The following is a 25,506-nucleotide window of genomic DNA, read 5'->3' as shown; positions in this document are numbered from 1 at the left end:
ATAACATACAGCTCTGTAAATCTTTTAACATTTGCAGTCTTAAGCTTTTGATAAATTAGTTCCTCTGGGTAAAATCATTCGGAACACATGATATGGCACATCAAAAGATGACCCCAAAAGGCCTGGGATTTTTAACCCATTAGTGATAAATTATCTAGTCTCTTTATTTTATTTAAAGGAACCATCTGTGAAATATAGCAAAAAGCTGAAATATATAGAGCCCCCTCTACTTAAGAAGCCACATGAATTACCATTTAGTAGTTGTGTTTTAGAGATTTAAAACAAAGAGATAAAAAGGTGTTTCTTAATTTATTTTAAAATATTTTTAGAAAATTTGGTATAAGAAATTAATAATATAATGACATCTAAACTATTTTTAATTTCTCTTGTCTCTTTCCACTGCGGTCTACACTTTGCACTGCCACCAAAGGGATCTTCCTAATAGAGTATAGACATCTTAGAAGAGCCTTCAAAGGCCTTTTCAGTCCAGCGTCAAGCTGTAGGCATACTTTTGTCCAGCACCTGGTATCCCAACTTTCAAATAACATGATTTCTGTTTCTTGCCTCTGCAATTTCCAAGCTTTCCCATCAATTTCAAATGCTGTTTTCTCTCTCTCCATCCCACTTCTTGGCCTAAATCTTTCTCCACAATGAGAGTCCAATTCAGATATTTCTTTCATCATGAAACCTTACCTTTAATGGATCATTTTTCCTTTGCCTGCATATATTTCTTTGTATTCCCATAGCTTTTAAGTATTTTACTCCTTTCATTAGTGTTTTAACCTTGTTACTATCTTACCAATAAACATTTGTTTTTTAATTTGGAAAAAAGTCAAGCCAAAAGAAACAAGATATACTTTATGAACCTATATTAGTATTTAGTTTTAATAGCCTACAGGACTTTGTTTCTAAGCATACATGTGTGGTTTGCTTTTTTAAAACAAAAATGATGGAATCTATTATATATGTAGTTGGTGACCAGCTTGTTTTTCACTGAACTACTTGCCATAGACGCATTTTCCTATCAACAAATATGAATTTAAGTCATTTTTAATAGCTGCATATTATATTTACCTAATCTCCTGCTAATTAACATTTAGTTTGTTTTCACTTTGTTACAAGCAACCCCACTAAATGTCTGTGCATGTGTATTTATTTTGCCACTTGCCAATTATTTCCTAATTAAGGCCCTAGAAGAATAGCTAAATGAAAGAGTATGTACGTTTTGGAAGCATTTGATGTGTATTGTCAGATTTCCCACCCCCAGAACTATTATAACTGTAGCCTACCATCATCAATGTGTGATGAAGATGAAGGTGAACATTTTTTCATGTGCTTTTGTCTAATTATGATTTTTTCTGAATTACCTTTTCCTTTGCCTTATTTTTCTCTTATCTATTTTATTTTGTAAGAATCATTTCTCTCAGAGACAGACCAGCCAAGCTGAATAGATATATATATATATAGACATACATACAGACATACACATACATGAGCTCTAATTCCTTTGCCAAATGTGTTACATGTATTTTTTTTCTCTGATTCATGGTGGGTTTTTAACCCAATTTTAGATTATGAAGATATCCATATTTTATCTGCTTACTTTCTCTTTTCAGTAGTAATAGGAGATGGCATTTGATTTTCGGAGCAATGAAGTAGTATGTTGCCTCCTATTCACATTTTTAAGTCTATGAAGGAAGTTTTATTTTTTTAAGTCTCCATTATGTTAATTATATATGTTATTACTCTGTATTGCTTGCATTACTGTTTACCTGACTTTCCCCTGGAAAATAAGAAACAAGACTCCAGCTCTGGCAACAACAAATATAATTGCTATCATGACTTTAAGCATGTCATTTTCTTGCTGTGAGCAACAAATTATAAAATAATGAAGTTTAAGTGACTACTAAAACCATCTAGTACTAAATTCTTGTTATGAATATAAGATGATCCCCATTGTAACTTTCCTGGTGGCCAGTAGATAGGACTACTCTTTTAAAGTAGAGATTTAGTGAAAACTAGATATAGATTGCCAAACTATATAATTCCCATGACATGGAAATGTCATAGTTAAAACAGGTAAGGACTTACCTTTCTTAAGACTTTCAGTTTTTGCTACTAGGAAAAATTTGGTGTAAGTTTATTCCTTTTTTTTTTTTATAGTAATGATGGAGTAAAACCAAGCGTTTGGTTTAAAATTACTTGGATGTGAGTTGTCATTGACAATTAACTGTTTTAAGGACATTTTCAACATTTCTTAAAACTGTCCTTAGGAAGATAGATATAAAATTACTGGGGATTTCTCTGTTTTCAGTTGGAATCTATGCTGGATGATTATATGTAACAAACTTACAGTATTTACAATATTGGTTTGGTTTTGGTTTTTGGTTTTTTGGTTTTTTTTTTGAGACGAAGTTTGGCTCTTGTTGCCCAGGCTGGAGCACATTGGTGCCATCTCAGCTCACTGCAACCTCTGCCTTCTGGATTCAAGGGATTTTCCTACCTTAGCCCCCCAAGTAGCTGGGATTACAGGTGCCACCACCATCCCCCAGCTAATTTTTTTGTATTTTTAGTAGAGGTGGGGTTTCACCATGTTGACCAGGCTGCTCTTGAACTTTTAACCTCAGGTGATCCACTTACCTCAGCCTCCCAAAGTGCTGGGATTATAGGCATGAGCCACCATGCCCAGCCAGTATTTCTGAACTACTAGTGTGCTGTACTGCTGTTTCTTGATTCATCTGTATTTAGATGTTATAACTTCTAATCATGAGAGATGAAGAATTAACTCACTCACAATACCACCACCTTAGTTCTTCTCTGGTTTTGCTAATGTGTTTTAGCAGGATCGGGTAAGAAGTGACATGTCTATGTTATATAAAATATATATATATGCAATATGTAATGTCACATACGTACACATATGTGAATATGTGTAACATTTAACTTTAGGGCCTACTTAAGGAAATTTTTTATAATTAAATAAATAAAATATTATTAAAAATATCTATTAGAAGTAAGAATAGGCCAGATGAGATGGCTTATGCCTTTTATCCCAGTACTTTGGGAGGCCAAGGTGGGCGGATCACCTAAGGTCAGGAGTTCGACGCCAGCCTGACCAACATGTGGAAACCCCACCTCTACTGAAAATACAAAAAAATTGGTTGGGCGTGGTGGTGTATACCTGTAATCTCAGCTACTCAGCAGGCTGAGGCAGGAAAGTTCGCTTGAACTCGGGAAGCAGAGGTTGTGGTGAGCCAAGATCTCACCATTGCATTCCAGCCTGGACAAAAGAGCAAAACTTTGTCTCAAAAAAAAAAAAAAAAAAAGAATATACTGACTTTTTTAAAAACTAATTTTAGGGAAATAGACATGAAGCATCTCTTTTATTTTTTTTTCTCTGGTTTCTCCTGGAAACATTTTAGAGTCCTCAGCCAAATCTGTGAGATAGACTTCCTGGAGAATTGAAATATTTGGAAGACGCAAACACTGAAGTAGACTAGATTATGCTTATAGATAGACTTAACTACGTTAAGGAGCAACACCACCAATACGTACATTTGTAGATGTTTCTCTTGAGGTATAGGCAGTAAATTTGTCAAAGCTTTTTTCAAGTCATATGTACTTTGTCATCACATTCTCCTATGTTATGTTAAAATCAAAATGCTCCATTTGTTGCTTTTATTATGCTGCCATTCATAAATTATATCTCTTAAAATCCTATACATTTGAGAGATAGTGAGTGGCAGATGAATATTCAACTTGACTTTTTTAACCACTTAACCAGTCACCAAATATTTATCTATAATTTTTATAACCACTTAGCAAACGTAATTTAGTTTGTCATGCAAATTAATTATGTTTTCATTATGATTTCACTGTTTTTGTTTTGATTTTTAGCTGTGGTTTCATTAATAGCATATTTAATACTCTACATACAAGTACACAAATGTTAATATACTTTTGTTGTAATTCATGTTATGTTGTTTTAGAATCTGGGCTATTAATGATGAAAATATTTGTATTCCTTGTTCATCTAATCCATGATGTCAGTGCATGCATTTACAGTTAATTTTAAAAGTGGTTTTAATACTTAAAAGTCTTTTGAGAGGCTTCTAAAACTTGGCAGTCTCAACGAAATGTTTTTGTCTAACTTCCTTTTTAAGTCTGTCTTTGGACTTAAAGTAAACAAACTTTTTGAAGTGGGAATCTCTAGCCATAATGCAGGAACAGATGAATAGAACACTTACCACTTTATCCTGAAATGCACATTTTCAGTTTTTTATAATATGCCTTAAAGCATCATATAAATATTTTTAAATGTTTTCTAAAAAATGAGTAAGTATTACAAAAGATAGGATTGAACTCATTGGTTCTGCTTTATAGTTATCTCCAGAAAACTAGTAAATCTGGGGGAACCTACAAAAATGTCAGTACCTATGTCTTCTTTATTTTTATGTTTCATTTACAAAGAACTTTTTGATTTTCCATTTAGGGGGTATATGGGCCTGGCTACCAGTATTATAGAGAAGTAGGAGAAAAATCAGCATACATTTATTATTAAGAAATTACTTAATGCACCTAGTGTCAGCTGTGCATATTGGCCCCAGTCTACAACCTATCCAGAGGGTAAAACCTCATGTCTTTTTTTTTTTTTTTTTTTTGAGACAGTTTCACTCTTGTTACCCAGGCTGGAGTGCAATGGCGTGATCTCGGCTCACCGCAACCTCTGCCTCCTGGGTGCAAGCAATTCGCCTGCCTCAGCCTCCTGAGTAGCTGGGACTACAGGCGCGTGCCACCATGCCCAGCTAATTTTTTGTATTTTTAGTAGAGACGGGGTTTCACCATGTTGACCAGGATGGTCTCGATCTCTTGACCTCGTGATCCACCTGCCTCGACCTCCCGAAATGCTGGGATTACAGGCTTGAGCCACCGCGCCTGGCAAACCTCATGTCTTTTAATGGAGTAACAAAGGAGCAGTCACCTGGCAATGTAGGTGATGGTAATGGGGTAAGGGAGACCTCGGAATCCAATTTTCTTATACAGACTTCCAAGAATTCTCCTGTTTTAACTCCAGCCTGTGCTTTCAGAGACAACCTCATGCTTTCAGTTCCTGAAATCTTCAGAGCTTTGAAAGAGCTGATGTTTTATTGGCTTCCTACCTACTACCCCAAACATTATTCCCCCTCTTTTTTGTCATTTATTATTTTATAGGGGAGGATTATATTTATTATATAAACTAATGTATAAAAAGGAAAATAAAATAATTTATTATTTTCCCAGTGAGCTATAAACCTGGGCTAATATTTTGATGAATTGGGATATATTTCCTTCTCGGTTTTCTGTTACTTTCCCCCCTTTTTTGCTCAGAGGGGTTGTATGCTTTGTCTTTGGTTGTTTTTGTTTTGTTTTGTCAAAATTGGGATTATATCGTATACTACTTCATTAATGAACATTTTTTCATGTTATCAAATAATCTATAAAATGTAGTTTTAAATATCAGTATAATTGTGAATGTTCACATTCATTTATTATTTAGTCATTGCCTAAGTGATTTAATTACCTCTGTAGTAGAGGCTTAGTGTTTTCTGGTGGTGAAAAACTTGGCATCTGGATTAGCAAAACGTCTGAGTTTGTATGCCTGCTCTTTATGTTTTCTTTTTATGGATCATTTTCATTTCTTTATATTTTCTTTTTATGGATCCTGTGGGTTTTTTGTTTGCTTATTATAATTATGCTTTTACTTATAAAATTAAGGGGAAAAAATATATTCCTGTCCACCTTTCCACCAGCCTAAGGAATGTAGAGAAGGAACCAGAGCCACAGGTAGTCTCACCTAGAAATCTGCCTCTTTGCCCAGAAGTTTCTCATCCATGTGTGGTATAGCCACCAGTGATGGGAGCAAGCCCAATAACATTGGGTACTTTTCAGCATTGTTTTTTTCTGCACTGAAGCTGCTGAGCCAGGAATGAATTTTAGAGCCTCTCAGTGCTACTTTCAGTGTCAAGATGTTAGCATTTTACTATGTTGCATAGCCATATCTCACTCATTCTCCCCCACTCCCACCTACTCCATCATTCCTGGTCCTAATTTAAGGGACTTCACTGACATCTGCCAGTGTCAATTACCTAATTCCCTGGGATAGCACTGAAGGGTGAAGGACAGGGACTCAGGGACTATAAGTCTTTCTTCTCCATGCCTTTCTTTAAGAGTCTTAGCTATACAATATTCTTCAGAAAGTTCTATTATGTTCTGGCATTCAGATGATATTGTTTTCCCACTACCAACATTAGGTCAAATTTACCCCCTTTTTTTTTTTAATGATGTGACCATTTTAAAGGGAATCTGAATGGGAGCTACATACCTATATTAAGGTTATCACTTGGGTTAAATTTGTCTATTGCAGTTAACCTTCAAATGACTTCTTATACTACGGATATTTCTCAAGTCTGCCAACCAAGTAATGTTTCTAGTAAGAAATTCTTCAAGCATTCACTGTCTTTTTAAATTCCTTCCCTTTCAAAAAGAAAAGATTCTAATATGTATATTATTTTATCAAAACTCATTCATTACAAGTTTGCATTTTGCATTTTCAAGCTTTATTAAACATGGATAAAAATATGTTGGCTCCCTTTTAAAAATTGAATGCTATATTAAAATATTAGAAGACAAGCAGTTAGGCCTTGTATCTGAAAACATGGTATGTTTATGTCTAAAACTGTCTATAAACCTGTTTTAATTGTTTGGGAGTGTCTAGGGATGAATATGCAGAGAAAGTAGGGTGCCTAACCTAAAAAGAGATGCCATTTTTAACATCATTCTACCAACTTAAATCTTACCCATTTATTGCCCTTGGTACAACTTCCTAAGAGCCAAAGTTGATTTTTAGTACCATCTCTATCTGCTACTCTTGTTCTAAGATCATTTTCTACTTATCCTTACTCCTTTTCTTTCCTTTCCCCTACCTCAGCATAATAATAACACTCATCATCTCTGAATAAGAAATCACAGCTTCAAACCTCAAAGAGTTCCTGCTGCCTCAGGTCTCTATGAGCATCCAAGCTAGAAAGGGAAAAGTGTAGATTCCAAGACTCCTACTATTACATAGATCAGAACTCCTGAATAGAGAACAGGACCCCAAGCCTGATAAGTAGGGTTAGAGGGAAGGGGATGTCAAAAAAAAAAGAATGCCAGATTTGAGGAAATAACATGCATAAATGGTTTATGGTTTTATGGAACATTGTCAATTTCTCTCAATTTACTTATGTAGACTACTTTCTGTGAACTCTTTATTATAAAGCAGCTAATTACATACATAGATATCATTAAATATGTTATGGATTTACTTTACATGATTTTTGTATGATTATTTGACTGTAATACCTTTCTCACATCTGTCCATCACTGCTCCTGCTACCCTTATCCAAGCTGTCATTTCTTGCCTAAGCTATAGGAATAGCCTTGTTACCAATTTTTCTGTTTTCTCTGTTGACCATTCTTGACACAGCAAGCAAATTATTCCTTTTCCTAAACATCAGTCAGATCACATCATATCCATACCTGAAACGCTCCACAAATATCTCTCTTTGCACTTGGAATAAATCAAAACCCTTATCTTGTCCATAAATTGTAACATAAATTGCCCTTTTTAATCTCTCTAGCCTCTTCTCATTCCGTCTGTCCCTCTAACTCACAGCACTTCAATCAAACTAGCCTCTTTTCCTCAAGCTCAACAAATTCATTGTTGCCTTGCTATTTTTTCTTTGCACATGCTATTTCTTCTGCCTTTTCCCCCAGATCTTCGTAGAACTGGCTCCTTTCATAGCCATTCAAGTCTCAGATCACATATCCCATCCTTAGAATTGCCTTTCTAGCCATCATAGTTAAAACATCCTTTCTACTTCCCATCACTACCTATTCCATTTCTCTGTTTTATTGTCTTTACAATTAATTTATCATCCTAATTTTATTTGTTTATTGTCATTTTCCTTCTCCCTTCAAAAATGTAAATTCTTAACTGTCTTGTTTGCCACTGTACCTAGCATGGCATGGTAAGTACTAAGGTGGAAGGACAGTTAATTCTTTTTATGAAGGTGTAGTTCTCTTAGATTGTTGCTTTTGTACCACAGCTGACTACAACTTTTTTTTCATAAATAAAACGTACATTGATTCTGGATTTAAAATAGCAGTAGTGATTTTTTTCTTTTAAATTTTTTGACATTATGCTTATTTTTATTATTTGGACATAAATTCCAACAAGTCCTACTCACTTATATCCCATGGGTCATAATCATTCAGGGTAATAGAAATGCAGCACACTTATAGTATATTGAGGAGTTAAAGTCCCAAGAGATGTTGTGGAAATAGCAAAATTACTCAGAAACCATAATATACATTGCTACCCACTGCCTCTTGTATTCAAGTATATGATACACTGGGCTAGTTCCTTAGATAGACCCTGGAGAGATTTCTTCCCAAGTGGCTGCCAGTCTTCCCTAATCTAGTTTGCAAGAGTGTACCTTATAACAATGCATTTTTAATTTCCTGTTCCCTTCTGTGTAGCACTCATGTTGCTAGTTTATTTTATTGACTATGGTGTCTTGATCTGCAAGGCACAGTCTGTGATTCATTTTCTCATTTTATGGGGCCTTTCTAAAGGAATGATAATCTGCCTCCAAGTTTCTTTTTTATCACTTCTACTCGGTAAGCAGAAGAATTATGGAATCTTGTTAGGTGGTATTTTCCCAAGCTGAATCGAGAGACTACAACTGTCCCATGCTTACTCTCCTGGAAAGTTACTGTACCTCCTTTTTCTCTAATGGAAAAGTACAGCAGATCCCTTTTATAGACATAGACCTAACATATCTAATAGTTCTTATAGCCTGTTAAACTCTCTGATCCCCTAACTCAAGATTCTCCTCTTGCCATACCCACGTAAAGTTTCTTATTACCTAGCTTAGCTAAAGGAGAATAATTATTTCTTATGTAATTGTATTTATATATTTTTAAAATGTTATTCAAGTGAAATTTAGTTGTTTTTATTCTTTTAGTTTTCATTAAATGGGGTCATTATCCTTTTATGTTTATAGTTATAGAAGATTGACTTAAATTTTTATTTAAACCTTTAAATTTTGTTTTTGCTGGTTAGCTCCTGAAGCTTTGTTAGCAACTAATCAGCCTAAGTAGTTCTGAATTGATCATCAGCCTTCTGCTCTTTTATTTTACCTGAACTTAATAATAGAGAAGATAAAAAGAACTCTTTAGATTTATATCATTAAATGCTGTGTGTCTGTAGCATCTCTTCTAGGCCCAGTAGAACGAGTGTATGTAAATCCACATTGACTACCATATCTCCATGCTACTTCTTCAGCTTATCATATTCTGCCAGGAGAGTAGAATTACAGCTAAAGATATATCATTGTGATATCACTGTTCCTTTTACTGACGAATTGTTAGTCAGTCTGTTCATGCTAAATTTGATGTCTGGTATATGTTTAGATTATCCCAGAGGACAGGTAGATATTTCTTCAATATTCTATGGGAAGACTGATTTTTATCACTTTACTTGCAGTAGGAAATATGTGCTCCACCATCATGGAAATTTGCCCAGTTGCCACTCTCAGAGATTATACCCTCTAAATATGTATTTTTAAAAATAACGATTCTGTATAATGCTTGTCCCTTAAGAGTTTATGTTCCATTGTGTTTTAAAGTTTAAAATGTTATTATAAACTCTGCATTTGCAAATACCATCTATACCTGTTTCAATAATACTTGTGGTTTATATTAATCATCAACCTTGACAAACTAGATATCTGATAAACCGAAAGTGAGGCATTGTATGCAATATATTGTTCAGAGATAACAGTAAGTTAGTTATTCATTATTGGAAAGTAAATTACAACTTTTCCTGAAAAAGTTGTATTAATGCCCACACTGCTTAGTAAGTTGCCCAAGGTCACTCAGTGAGCTGTTGGTGGAGCCAGAAATAGAATCCAAGTCTCCTGACTCCCAATTCAGTCCTCTATCCTCCATGTAGTTTTCTATCCTCTATACCCCTGCTGCCTCTTGTGGGAAAAGAAGTTAATCTTCCAGCTATAAATAGCCACCAAATTGGTGATAGCAGCACAGTGGAGAAAAGTAACTGTCTTTACACTGTAGTATTAGTATAAAAATATCTGGTAGTGGAAAATTTGACAAATGTCATGTTAAAGGAAGTGGAAAATTATTTTAAGATCTGGATCTCATTTATCTAGTTCTCAGAAAAGTAAAATTCCTTAAAAGAACAGGGATCATATTTTTCTTCTGTTTTTAAATTTTATTTCCTAGAGGGTAATTATCAACCTAGCCATAGCAGAGCATATTGTCAAGTAATATAATAAGAATAATACATGTACTGTTGCTGATTGCTTTAGGTGTATTTTCTAACTTGGTTGAAAGTTTGAATTGCTTTATTGAAATGAGCAACACTTATTCTGCTTTCAATGTTCTTTAAGTTAGTATTATGTAGTAAAGTAAATATAACATCAACTGGGAATTTTACTTCATGATCAGACAGCATGAATGGAAATACACATAGTTTCTTCCATTGACAGTACACTCCAAAAAAAGTATTTTGTGTCAGACATCATGAAGTTCACCAGAATGAAGTAGGTAGAGAAAAGTTAATTGAAAAATTTAAGATAATCACACTGAAGTTGATCAACTGTATTGTTACATATGTCATTTATTATTTTGAACATTAATAAAAGGTGTTTACCAGATGCTCGTGTTTTTAAATGTTAAGTATTAAATACTAAATCTAATATTGTAAACAATTTGTTTCTTAATTTTGGAGCAAGGACCATGAATTCCCCAACTAAAAATAATAGCATATTTTGTTTCTGTTTAAAGGTTACTACAAAGTCTTTAATCAGAAGGATGACATAAACAAAATTATGTTTTAACTATAAGCATAAGAAAGACAGAAGTGAGGGCCGGGCATGGTGGCTCACGCCTGTAATCCCAGCACTTTGGGAGGCCGAGGCGGGTGGATCACAAGGTCAAGAGATCGAGACCATCCTGGTCAACAAGGTGAAACCCCATCTCTACTAAAAAGACAAAAAATTAGCTGGGCATGGTGGCGCGTGCCTGTAATCCCAGCTACTCAGGAGGCTGAGGCAGGAGAATTGCCTGAACCCAGGAGGTGGAGGTTGCGGTGAGCCAAGATCGCGCCATTGCACTCCAGCCTGGGTAACAAGAGCGAAACTCTTTCTCAAAAAAAAGAAAAAAGAAAGAAAGACAGATTGATAGAGATTGGGAAATGCAAGGGAAAAGGAAAAGAAAACAAAAATCTAGTAATTTGGAACCCAGGTGACAGAAGGTAATAATAAAAGTGTAATTAGAAATATGAGAAACTGTGGAACAAGACAACTAGAGAGTCAAGTACAGCTCCTTAGGGAAATGTGTACATTTACTGGATGGAAGAAGAAGAGAATAACACAGATGTTGAAATAGTAAAGATATAATTTTGAAAAGCTACAGAAGCTATTAGATACAGCTAAGAAAGATCATCAGACTTGGTGACCTCTTGACATTTAGGAGATTGACTTCTACAGAGTGGTGAGGGTAAAAGTACTCTGAACTCGGAGTTATTTCATTTATCTTTAGTATTAAATCTCATTTTTGCAAACCTATGAGTTGCGTATTATATAGGAGACAAATCAGTTAACTAGACTGCATAACTGACTATAGTTTTCTCTCAGTATCCTGGGGATAAGCACGTTGATTCCAGGAACCCATCCAGATACCAAAATCTATGAATGCTCAAGTCCCTTACATAGAATGGCATAGTATATAGGCTACACATATCCTTCTGTGTACTTTAAATCATCTCTAGATTACTTATAATACCTAATCCAATACAAATGCCATAAAATGGTTGTTATACTATATATTTTTATTTTTTTTTTTAATTTTGGTTTGTTTGTTTTCTGAATATTTTCAGTGTGCAGTTGGTTGAATCCACAGATGCAGAATCTGCAGCTACCCAGGGTTAACTCTGTATACCTGACACTTAACAAAAACAATCCTTTCATTCACTCAGAATTTTACTGGTTGTTTCCATTCTTGTTAATTTAGACTAGACTTCCACTCAATTAGTAATAAACTGACCACGGACACCCAAATACTAGCATCACCCAGTATTCTCATATAACAAACCTATGCATGTACCCTTGAATCTAAAAAACAAGACAAAAGTAATAAACTAATAACATTTTACGATGGAACAAGTGTTTAAAAAACAGTATTAAAAGTTGAATACTATTTTCATCTTAAACCCAAATCAAACATGAAAGCTAGGAATTATGAATTTTGTTGGAATTGAATGGAAATTTGTTCCCTAATTACCCAATATCTCAAGAAAGTTATGCCTATAAATTAATATTGACATTAGCAATGTATTTATTTTATGTTATAGAATTTCTTTATAATGAGTTTATCAACTTTATTTAAAGTTTTTAGTAGTTAACTATGATATTTTCCTTTCCAACTTATATTTTTCAGATTTTTATCAATTGCCATAAGAATACATTATTAGGGTTTGTTAGTTTTAAAACTAATGGAGTTATTTTTTAAAAACTAGGAAACATTATTGAGTGTCTTTTTTATTTTTTATTTTTTGAACAGGCACATCTTCAAGTGAATCTAATCTGCTTAAGATTCCTCCACAAAAAAGAACTCGGAGAAAACTAATGCCATCTCCCTTGAAAGGACAGCATACTGTAAAATCTCCATTATCTGAAAGTGTGCAGCTCAATGATTCTCTTTGTAAAGAACTTCAGCCTATTGTGTATACACCAGAAGACTGTAGAAAAACTTTTCAAAATCCATCTACAGTAACTTTAATAAAACCATCATCATTTACGACAAGTTTTCAGGCTATCAGCTCAAACATAAACAGTGGTAATTCTCTGAAAATGTTGTGTGAAGTAGCTATCCCTCATAACAGAAGAGAAGAATGTGGACAGGAGGTCTTGGACTCTACATTTACTATATGTGAAGACACCAAGAGCTTACAGTGTAAATTACCTGAACAAGAATCACTACTAAATGACAACAAAAACATTTTACAACGGTACAAAAAAAGTTTGCCAATTCTTTTTTTTTCTTAATGTAGACTTTCAACTATTAGTTGAGATTATTTGATAAACCACATGTGCTATTTTGATTATAAAACAGTCTGTTTTACTTTCATTAAATTTTAATTATTTTTCTCTCTGAATATTAACTCACTAACACAATATTTTAAAGTCTTAAATTTGATATCTTAAGTCAATTGACCCTCATTAGACTACCAGAGACCTTAAGATATATGTTAGTTTGTTCTCTTACCCTGAAATTGGGTTATAAAAGCTGTCATTGGCAGCTTATTATGTTTATTTATTAATATTTTCACTGAAGGAAATTCCACACTTTCTATTAAAAACTCATCTTACTCTGAAATAGTCATATCGCTAAAGTATGGTTGAATGTGTGTCATCCAAGCAAACATATCCTTCTCACTTTATCTGTATAATCATGCCCAATCTAAATATCGAAAGAAAAATACCTTCACTATTCTATGCCATTGGGAATGAAGAAATCTCTTGATAGCAACTTTACGTATATTAAAAAGAGAAAAGAAAACCCCAGTCAAGCAAGAAAATCTGTATGGTATAGCAGAATGTTTTTCTTTATATATTAATAACAAATAGTTTTCTAATTATGGTAATGTTTGCTTCCTTTTTTCTTCATAGTTTAAATCAAAATTATTATATTTTATTTGTCACTTTGATATACAGGCTTGACCCTTCATTCTCATCTAAGCAGTCTATGCCTATACGAAGCATGGTGCCATCCTACATGGCAATGACTGCTGCTGCCAAAAGGAAACGGAAATTAGCAAGGTATGATTAAACATAAACTGGATGGGTTTCTATAGTTATATAAGATCATCTTTATATGTTGTTTTCTGTTGCTTTTTTATTTTTTGTAATTAGACTCAATTCATATTTAAGCATACTTGGGATAAATTGCCCTGAATGGGGTACTGGATTTATATTATCAAAGGAAGATCTTGAAAAACTCAAGTATTTCACTTGATATTTATATAAAGTATTTCATATTTCTGAGTTTTACAAATAAAAAGTTTTCTAGCTTTCAAAAACTACTTAATTTTAACTTTTCAGGGCTGACAGTTTTTACTTATTTGTATTATCCTTTCTAAACATTACCAAATTTCTTCCATCTTAGAATTATGTTATTTTAATGGCTTATGATATGTGACTAATATATAATGAATGAAGAGACTTTTACTTCTTCCTAAGACAATTTAGCTTTTATCAGACCAAGTTGCTCAGCAAGAACAATTATTAGGAGTACGTAAAATAGAACCAACAGCTGCTTGAAGGCAATGGAGAACAACCATGGTAGCCAGGATTGAGAGACTAAGATCCCAGAGAAAAAGGAAACATGCTATAGACAGCCAGACTTTCTCTGCCTCTTTTTTTTATTTAGCATTTGCCAATTTATGGCATAAGGCATAGAGGCCAAACAGAAAATGGAAACTTAGAGCTATCAGCAGTGTTACTGAGCTAGGGAAACAACTGTTCTGTGCGGTTTTTATCCCCAAGGCATTTGCCAAGTTCTCAGCTTTGTGGAATGCAAGGCTAAGCCACCAAGCTGAAAGTAGCTGCTAAGAAGCTAAAGCAAACAGAACACACTGCCATGTGTGTACCTATGCAACTGTATTGCATGCTCTGCACATGTACCCCAAAACCTAAAATGCAATAAAAAAATAAGAAAATAAATAAATAAATAAATAAATATATACCTATTGATTAAATATAAAAAAAAAAAGAAGCTAAAGTATTAAGCAGAGTTTTGACATTCTTATGAAGCTTTCACAGAAAAATTGGAGTTCGGGGACTACCATAAACAAGAGGCCCTGAAGGGTGTTTCAGCTAGAAGTAGGGCAAACTAGAAATAGGCCAGTTCTTGGAAGTCTGAAACGGACCTTAGACCAACTCAATTCTTGATTGGATCAAGGTGATTTATCTTGGCTCTGCTTGCCACAGGAAAATTAAATTATCTCTGGAAGAATATACCATCTGGAACCTCTATAGTTTTTTTTATATCAATGTTTCACACTTAAACAAAAATTACAAAGTATGCCAGGAGACAGGACCAAATGACTAAAATTTAAGAGAAAAAAAAAAATCATAGGAGCAGTGATTCATACGTGAGGCAGATACTGGGATTATCAGATAGGAATTTAAAATTTTAACTGTAATAATTTCAACAAATACATTCTTTCCCAAAGAACCAGACTCTCTTAAAATTAATCAAATGGATATTCTAGAACTGAAAATACAGAATTTACTGAGATTAAGAACTCAATACATCAATTTAGCAGATTAGGTACAGCAGAAGAGAGTAATAGTGAACCGAAAGATAGATTTGTTTTTAATTTTTGTAAGTACATAGTAGGTGTATGTATTATGGGGTGCCTGAGATATTTTGATACAAGTATACAATGTGTAATAATCACATCAGTGTAAATGTGGTATCTATCACCTCAAAGATTTATCCTTTGTGTTATAAACAATCTAATTATACTTAGTTATTTTTTAAAGGTACAATACATTATTGTTGACTATAGTCACCCTGTTGCGCTATCAAATGCTAGATATTATTCATTAGATTGCTTAATTAACCATCTCCCCAGTCTCCAGCAACCGTCACAGTAACCATCTTCCCCAGTCTTCCGAAAAACCCTTCCCAGCCTCTGGTAACTATCATTCTACTCTTTTTCTCCATGAGTTCAATTTATTTAATTTTTAACTTCCCCAAAATGAGTGAGAACATGCCAAGTTTGTCTTTCTGTACATGGCTTATTTCACTTAATATAATTACCACCAGTTCCATCCATGTTGTTGCAAATGACCAGGTCTCATTTTTGTTTCACAGCGGAATAGTATTTAATTGTGTATACATACCATATTTTCTTTATTTATTTGTTGATGGGCACTTAGGTTGCTTCCAAATCTTGGCTATTGTGAATAGTGCTGCAATAAACATGGTAGTGCAGTTATCTCTTCATTATACTGATTTTGTTTCATTTTTGTATACATCTACCAGGGGAATTGCTGGATCATATGGTAGCTCTATTTTTAGTTTTTGAGGAATCTTTAAACTTTCTTTTTAGTGGTACCAATTTATATCCCCGTGAACGGTATACAAGTATTCCCTTTTCTCCACATCCTCGCCAGTATTTGCTGTTGCCTATCTTTTGGATAAAAGCCATTTTAACTGGTGAGATGATATCTCATTATTGTTTTGATTTACATCTTTCTGATGATCAGTGATGCCGAGTTCCTTTTCATATGCCTGTTTCCATTTGTATGTCTTCTTTTGAGAAATGTCTATTCTTTTGCCCATTTTTTAAATCAGATCATTAGATTTTTTTCCTAGAGTTATTTGAACTCCTTATGTATTATGTTTATTAATCCTTTGTCAGATAGTTTACAGATATTTTCTCTCATTCTGTGGATTGTCTCTTCACTTTATCAATTGTTTCCTTTGCCTTACAGAAGCTTTTTAACTTGATGTCATCCCATTTATCCATTTTTGCTTTGGTTGCCTGTGTGGGGTATTACTCAAGAAATCTTTGTCCAGGCCAGTGTCCTAGAGAGTCTCCCTAGTGTTTTCTTTTAGTGGTTTCATAGTTTGAGATCTTAGATTTAAGTTTTTATCCGTTTTGATTTGATTTCTGTATAGGACAAGAGATAGGGGTCTAGCTTTATTCTTCTGCATATGGTTAAACAGTTTTCCCAGCACCATTTATTAAAGAGACTATCTTTTCCCCAATATATGTTCTTGGCAACTTTGTAAAAAATGAGTTTATTGTAAATGTGTGGATTTATTTTGGGGCTCTCTATTCTGTTCCACTGGTCTTTTTGTCTGGTTTTATGCCAGTTCCATGCTGTTTTGGTTATAATTTGAAGTCAGGTAATGTGATTCCTCCCATTTTGTTCATTTTTCTCAGGAAAGCTTTGGCTATTCTGGGTCTTTGGTGGTTCCATATAAATTTTGGGATTATTTTTCTATTTCTGTGAAGAATGTCATTGGGATTTTGATAGGGATTGCACTGATTCTGTAGACCACTGTGAGTAGTATGGACATTTTAACAATATTGATTCTCCCAATCTGTGAATATGGAATCAGAAAGATTTTGTTTTGTATCCTCTTCAATTTCTTACATCAATGTTTTATAGTTTTTCATTATAGAAATCTTTTATTTCTTTGATTAATGCCCAGTTATTTTATTTTTAGCTTTGTAAAATGAATTTATTTTTTTTCAAATTATTTCCCTCTATATAAAAATGCTACTAATTTTTTTATGTTGATTTTGTATTCCACGACTCTACTGAATTTGTTTCTATTCTCATAGTTTTTTGGTGGAATCTTTAGGTTTTTCCAAAAATGTAATAAGATTATGTCATCTGCAAACAAGGATAATTTAACTTCTTCCTTTCCAATTTGGATGCTCTTTTTTTCTTTCTCGTCTGATTGCTCTACCTAGGACTTCTAATACTATGCTAAATAATTCTGGTGAAAGTGGGCATCCTTGTCATGTTCCACATCTTAGAGAAAAGGATTTCAGATTTTCTGCTTTCAGGATAGTACTAGCTGTGGGACTGTCACATGGCTTTTATTGTGTTGAGATATGTTCCTTCTATGCCCAGTTTTTGAGAGTTTTTATTATAAAGGGATGCTGAATTTTATTAAATGCTTTTTTAGCATCAACTGAAGTGATCTTATGGTTTTTGTTCTTCATTCTGTTGATATGATGTATCACGTTGGTTAATTTGCATATGTTGAACCATCTTACATCCCTGGGATAAGTCCCACTTGGTCGTGATGAATGATATGTTGGATTTGTTACTTGATTTAGTTTGCTAGTATTTTGTTAACAATTTTTGAATGTGTTCATCCGGGATATTGGCCTGGAGTTTTCTTATTTTGATGTGTCCTTGTCTGGTTTTGGTATCAGAGTAATACTGGCCTCATATAAGGATTTTGGAGTTATTCCTTCCTCCTCTGTTGTCCAGAATCGTTTGAGTAGGATTAGTATTGGTTCTTCTTTAAATGTTTGGTAAAAATCAGCAGCCGTCAAGTTCTGAGCTTTTCTTTGCTGGGAGACTTGTTATTTACAACTTTAATTTTGTTACTTGTTATTTATCCATTCACATTTTGGGATGTTTTTCTGAAAGATAGACTGGGAGGAAAATATTCAAACTGATAGGCAGAAGGATAAAAAGATGGAAAATATGGAAAGAAGTGAAAGAGACATGGGACACACTTTTTAAAAGTCTACAATTTTTGTATTTTGTGTCTCAAAAGGGAATGAGAGAGACAATAGGGAAAATAATATTTCAGATGATGGCTAATAATTTTCCAAAACTAACAAAAGACCACAGATTTGAGAAGCACTGCAAACCACAAGCAGGATTAATAAAGAGAAACATGCCTAGGTATATAGTAGTAAAACTACTAAAAACTAACGATAAGGAAAAATATTAAATATACTGAGTTATATGACTTGAAGTTCATGATACATTCTTTATATCCTATAAATTGAATGCAATGACAAAATATACTGAATAAATATAAAATGGATCTGACTTCCTCTACCTCTTTTTCTTTGCTATGTGATTATGGGGAGAAGCATTTATAGATGACCTTAAAATGATTTTTTAAATGTATTTTCCATTAGGAACCTGTTATCATTTAAGCAACATGAAACAAATTTACAAATAGCTTACTTATTTGTCCTTAATAGAGTATGTTCTTATAAGTGAATTTATTATGTCTTTGTCCCTCCTAAAAAAGTACAGCAGAGCCTTGGAATGTGTAAATTTTAAATTTATGGATTTTTTCTAAATGTCTCTATCTATGATATTTAAAATTTTATATTTCCTGAGGTAAAAATTTGAGTTGTACAATTAGTCTGGTTTGTATACAGAAGTCAGTCACTTTATGAGTGAACCAAGCTAACCACAATCATTTGTTTCATCTACTTTTATCACTAATTTACATAGTGTCAGTTTTATAATTTGTTCCATTATTAATTTTAGTGAGTTTTCTTGTCCTTCACTGGTAGTATATTGTGTTTACTAAGATGTGGCAAACATTTATAGAAATGAATAATTTTTTAATGTGAACTTAGCTATTATCAAATCAAATGGCTTTTCAGGAAATGTCCAGGTATATGAATTGTGTATTTGGAGTGATTTTAGATAAGTTAAAGGGCTTCCACATGAATAACAAATATTGTGAAATAATATTGAAGGACATGTAAAGAAAGTAACTTGATTACTTATAGCCTATTAATTGTTCTATTACATTCCCTCTAGTACCAGTAATCAGATCCTGCCATTAACTAAGGTTAAAAGAGATTAATGCTAGAAATGTACATAATTGCTTTTTTTTAATCTTCCTTTTCCCCAATTAAAGTTACATGAGCTTCAGAGTAATAAACTGTGGTATTTTCCATTTAGCAGCTTTATATGCTTATTTAGCTGTGTGTATATTCTAATATAATTTTAAAAATAAAGAAGGGGAAGCTATATACATAAGTATTTTTTTTATTTTTTATAAAATACTTTTAGAGTTTAGAAGCACTGGATATTCCAAAACCTACCCAACAGATTTTTTTAAATAATTAAGAATATTAGATTTTTAATCTTAACAATTTGTTTAATATTTCCGTAGCAGACTGTTTTACTAAATGGATTAGCCTATCAAATATATAAATATAATACATACATAATGTTTGCTTTTACTTCTCAGTTATATTTATCAAAGTTTTGGATTGTTTGTATCATGTTTATTTGGGTGATTGGTTTTTTTCTTTGTTCCACAATTTTCTAAGTACCAAAAACTGTTTCATACTTGCCATACATTTTTATTTTGTTTTGAAAGATGTCTAATTATTTCAACTAGAAATTTTTTCAGACAAAAGAGTATAAGAGGTATTATTTTTATTGAGCAGAAACAGTCTACCTATATAAGGGAGCAAAAGGTTAATTCTTAACTTATTAATAGTTATGGAAATATATTTGACAAACAACTGGAAATGTCTTTGGATTTCTCATAGTCTTTAACATAATTTGAATTTGCACTCATACCATTTTTAAGTCTTGGTAGTTTATGACCTACAACATAAATGTTAAACACTTGATCAATGGACTATTTTATCTAAATTGAAAAAAGGTTTGGGTATAAAGGTGAAAAAAGGTGGCGTGCACCACCATGCCCAGCTAATTTTTGTATTTTTAGTAGAGACGAGGTTTCACCTTGTTGACCAGGTGATCCACCTGGGTCTCTTGACCTTGTGATCCACCCGCCTTGGCCTCCCAAAGTGCTGTGATTATAGGTGTGAGCCACCGTGCCTGACCCATAATATATTGTTATAATTGCTCTATTTTATTATTAGTTTTGTTAATCTCTTACTGTGCCTAATTTATAAATTAAGCTTTATCATGGTATGTGAAGGAGAGTGCATAGTATATATCGGGTTTGGTACTATCATTGGTTGCAGGCATCCACTGGCAATCTTAGAAAAAATCCCCCCCATGAATAAGGGTGATTACTATATAGTATCTTTATTATTAGCCAGAATTTCCCTAAAGTTAGCTTATTTCAATCAGTGCTGAAGGATGTTCATTTTCCACCCAACCCCCAGTCCTGCCTGTTCAAAGTTATTCCTCTTTAGGACTAGGAAGGATAGCAGTTTTTCAAGGTCCAGATCAAACCCATTGCATCCACAAAATTTCTCATTTTTCTTTCTTACTCTACACTCAAAAATCTATAGCTCTTTGTATTACGAAATCTTTGGCACTATATTTTTACTTTACATTACATTATTTCATGTATTTGTCTTATTTTTTTCTCACTTTACTGTATGTCCATTATACAAATTTTTAGGACAGGGATTTGTGTGCCTTATTTATTTGTATATCCTGTAACACAAGGCCATAGTAGGTGTTTACTAATATGTCAACTGAAAGTGAGTTGGAAATTTAAACCATTAGCAGTATAAGACTGATTAAATTTTTGAAGCTAGAGCAAATGAAAACAGGTCATTATTTTTATTTCAGTTTCTATGATTGTAATAATTAGAGATTTTTATTCTGTTACACTGCTTTCATTTTAAAACAAGGTTTTTCAAACAGTCTCACTTTTTTATGCCTTTCAGATTAGAGTTCTTTGTCCAAATTTGTAACATGGGCTTAGTTTTTTTTTAACCTCTTATGCCTATGTGCTACTGATCTCTACATTTTGAATAATAGTGCTTGCTTATCTGCCAGCAAAGCACCCTGGAATATTCTGCTGCAGAATTGTAACATACACCTACAAGCATAACACTCAATTTGAATAAAGATATTAAATATTCATTTTAAAATCACACACTGATAAATTTCTCTATGGACCAAAAATATATTTAGTACCTCTAATTCTGTGAGATTTCACAACTGTTACATGAGGAATATGAGTTTGAATTTTGAGGTATAAAACAATGCTTAACTAAATTAAAAATTTTCCCATCAAGCTCTACATCAAACACTTTGTTAACTGCAGACGTAAATTGTGGATTTGCCAAACGTGTTCGACAAGAGAATTCAAGTAAGCACTTACAAGAAAACAGACCAACAATGGGTATGTGTCAGTTTTAAATTTGATATTTAATGGCATGACTATGTTGACAATCATACAGTACTTTATGTTTTTTATTGTGTTTTCATAAGAATCTCTTTTTATCTATTGCCTTTATTATGTGGTAGAACAAGTATGATTATCCACATGTTATGGATAATGAAACTTTAAAACACAAAATGTAAAGCATTTACCCAAAATCACACAGATATTATATTGGTGGAGCCAAACTCAAAACCAGATCTTCCAACTCTACATTCTGTACCCTTTTAGTTATCCCTACTGCCTCATAATAATTGAAATGATTGGCTAAATGTATTATTTAATGTTACTAATCAAGTATATTTTACAAATAAACTATACCCACTTTAAATTTTTCTCTTAGTGTAATATTTTAAATAATTTGTCCTCTAACTCATTGTGTAACTACCACACGGGTTCCAGTCTGTATCTAGTTACAATCATATTGTAACTCCCATTGGCTGTTGGAAAAGATACTGATGGATCTTTCCTATCAGTATGAAAGATACTACAGTCCATCAACTGCATATGGGAGTGACATGAGTTCATGGTAACAAAACCACTTAAGTTAAACTAGAGCTTTATTATGCCAGCCAGTTTATAGGCCCCAATGTCTAGATATCTATCTCTGTGACACTACAGTTCCTAAGACTTCATTCAGAAACTTTATTTACTAAGCATTTACCATGTCCTTTGATGAATACAAAGATCAATAAGACCTAGTTTGATTATTCTCTATAGGAACTTATAGCAGATGCAATTTAAAGGTGCTTGATGATATAACATTTCTAAGAATAACATGAAAATTATTCTTACTTTTTTCTGTCGATGCCTTTTGATTAGAGTAATATAAAATTTTTCAGTAACTTTGTTAAGCTGTATTGGTAAATGATTGCTTCCTTTAATAGCTGGTGTTTACCTTAACTTCAGTAGAAATAATCCTCATGCAAATTGAAACATCAGACAGTAAGATACTAAAGTATAAAATTTACCATGATTATTTGGTTCGACGTGTTGTATTTAATAATGCTTAACAACGTGTATCTGTAGTTAGTGTAGATGTGTACTGCCCCATTGATCTTCTGAAAAAATTCTTCAAGAATCATAATTCTATAGCCAAATAATAAATTTACCAAAACTCTCAAGTCATAAAAATTGGGTTTTTCTAATATGCTTATTATCTGAAGATACAAATGCATCATATATTTCATGTATAAAGAAATGTGAGTAAAAATATCTACTATGGGGGAAAAATAAGTGGGAGATGATACTAAATCACAGTGCTTGCCAAAGAAGAAAAGAGAGCTAACCCAAGTTTAAAAGATTACATGTTGTTAGGGATAATGGAACACTTAGAAAGAGGTATTAGTTTATAAGGAAAGATAATATTTGATATACATGATAATATTCAAGTGAAAATGCCCAAATGCACATCAGAAAAAAGTGATAATTGAGACTGCCTTCCTTAGAATGTATTCAACAAAGTGTTATAACTAACAGTGTACAAATAAAGAAACACAGGACGATCAGGAAAAGGAACACAGGACGATCAGGAAAGGCAACTCCTGTTAACTGAGCAGCGAGAGAAATAAGAAATAGTCTTAAGTGAATATGTACCTCTAAAGCTAAAACCTAGTATGACCAAGAAAGTGAATAAGCAATTAAATTGATGCTGAAAAAAGTCAGTGGCACCCTGTTGTAACAACACTTTGTTGAACAAAGAATGATGGTGAAGGCTAATGAAGAACCAGAAGAATGGGCATAAATAGAATACATTTGAGAGCTGGCAGTAAAGGGAAAAAGAGCTATAGGATTAAGAGCAGTCCTTTAGGGAGTATTAGATTCAAATGATAATTTTAAATCAGAAAAATATGGAACTTTAAATCCCTGCAGAAATAAAACAAGGAATGGGGAAAAAATGGTGACACAGCTATGGAAGGGAAGAAATGCTTATAGAAATTGTCTTTTATTAGTCAGAAGGAAAGCAAGTGAACATACTAGTTAATTCAACTACTTCACCTGATATCTGTGTGTGTATGTGCATGCACTCACTGAAACTTCACTTTGCAATATGAATTTGAACAGCTTTTAAACCAAAGATATTAATGAATCTTTGTTGTCATTATATTTTAAATTATGTTAATTAACAACTATGAATTTCAAGAGTAAATTTTCCTTCCTGTGACTGTAATTTTGAAAAGTGGAATGATTAAAACTTTTTGAATGATACTTTTACCATATTTATGTGTCTTTTTATTTCTTCTCTAGAACATAAAAGAAACATCTGTAAAATAGATCCAAGCATGGTTAGAAAATTTGGAAGAAACATTTCTAAAGGAAATCTAAGATAAATCACTTCAAAACCAACCAAAATGAAGTTGAACAAATCCGTTATCAAAGTTTATCTGTACCCTTTCAAAAATATTAAAATCTTTGAAAGAAGACCCATCCTAAAGCTAAGTTTACTCAAATACTTTCAGCAAGCAGAAAAATGAAACTCTTTGTTTTCTTCTTTTGTATTGTAAAAAAATATAAAATTTCAAAAGAAAAGGTTGTCTTTTAAGTGTTTTAATTATTTGTTGCCTTTTAAAATCCCTGAGTGTAAGTTAGCATGGCGGCCGCCTAGCTTTACTATGCCACAACAAGTTGACTAGGACATTTTAGTAAATAGTAATGAGTTAAATTATCCTTACTATTTTTTGAAATAAGAATTTAGAAGTGGTAAAATTATGGCCCAAGATGTATTTGGTCCTCTATTATGTTTTTATACATTATTTTTATCATATATATATTATTTTCCTTTTTAAAAATACTTTAATGTACAATTATAGATATATGTGGCCATAAAATTGTTATAAATATTATTTAAGTTATCACAAATAAAAATATTTTTCTTTGCTACTTGATATATTAAAGATGTAGATTTTAAAGTCTTTTATTTTCTTGTCTCATTACTACACCTTACATAGTCTAAACCAGTGATCCCCAAACTTTTTGGAATCAGGGACTAGTTTTGTGGAAGACAAAACCATGGACCGAGGTGGGGAAGGTTTCAGGATGATTCAAGCACATTACATTTATTGTGCACTTTATTTCTATTCTTATTACATTCTTTATTACATATATAAAGAAATAATTATATAACTAACCATAATGTAGAATCAGTGGGAGCCCTGAGCTTGTTTTCTTGCAACTAGACAGTCCTATCTTGGGGTAACAGGAGACAGTCACAGATCATCAGGTATTACATTCTCATAGGGAGTGCACAACCTAGATCCCTCACATGCACAGTTTGCAATAGGGGTCACACTCCTATGAGAATCTAATGCCCTGCTGATCTGATAGGTGGCAGAGCTCAGGTGGTAATACCAGCGATGGGAGCGCTCACCTAACACTCGCCTCCTGCTGTGTGGACCTGTTTTCTAACAGGCCATGGTTGGGGACTCCTGCTCTAAATTATTATTTTATAGAAAATGTGAATTTTGTAGATTTGTATTTCAAATAAGATCAAGATATGTGGCACCAGAGCCAAATCTGAAAATAATCCATAGGCTTCTTAATGAGAAAAGATGTTTTAATCATTCTTGCTGCTATAGGAAGCACATGGAACTGCAACTTTATTATACAACCTTGTTTACTTGCCTTGCCTATCCTGTTTGTTTGCTGAATGTAACAAATATTTGGCCAAATGCACTTTTAGTTTTATGCAGCACAGGAACCTTCAGCTTTTTAACCTTCAGCTTAAAA

General features: G+C 33.1%; 1 protein-coding gene across 5 annotated transcripts in view; it reads left to right on the top strand.

Annotated features, from left to right (window-relative positions):
* KIF18A (kinesin family member 18A) overlaps positions 1 to 24,695 on the top strand; it is a 90,098-nt gene extending 65,403 nt beyond the window's left edge. For 4 of the 5 annotated variants that reach the window (XM_035262283.3, XM_035262284.3, XM_078339271.1 and 1 more), the window contains 4 exons: positions 12,667 to 13,114; positions 13,821 to 13,925; positions 21,635 to 21,741; positions 24,028 to 24,695. In XM_035262283.3, the coding sequence (XP_035118174.3) occupies positions 12,667 to 13,114; positions 13,821 to 13,925; positions 21,635 to 21,741; positions 24,028 to 24,110 (743 nt within the window). In that variant the 3' untranslated portion in view covers positions 24,111 to 24,695. The remainder of the gene's footprint in view (positions 1 to 12,666; positions 13,115 to 13,820; positions 13,926 to 21,634; positions 21,742 to 24,027) is intronic. The other variant, XM_035262285.3, reaches the window with a different exon arrangement.
* The last annotated feature ends 811 nt before the right edge of the window (positions 24,696 to 25,506 follow it).

Source organism: Callithrix jacchus, chromosome 10 (assembly GCF_049354715.1).
Source record: "Callithrix jacchus isolate 240 chromosome 10, calJac240_pri, whole genome shotgun sequence".
Taxonomy (NCBI): domain Eukaryota; kingdom Metazoa; phylum Chordata; class Mammalia; order Primates; family Cebidae; genus Callithrix; species Callithrix jacchus.
This window is presented reverse-complemented; position numbering and strand designations above follow the sequence as displayed.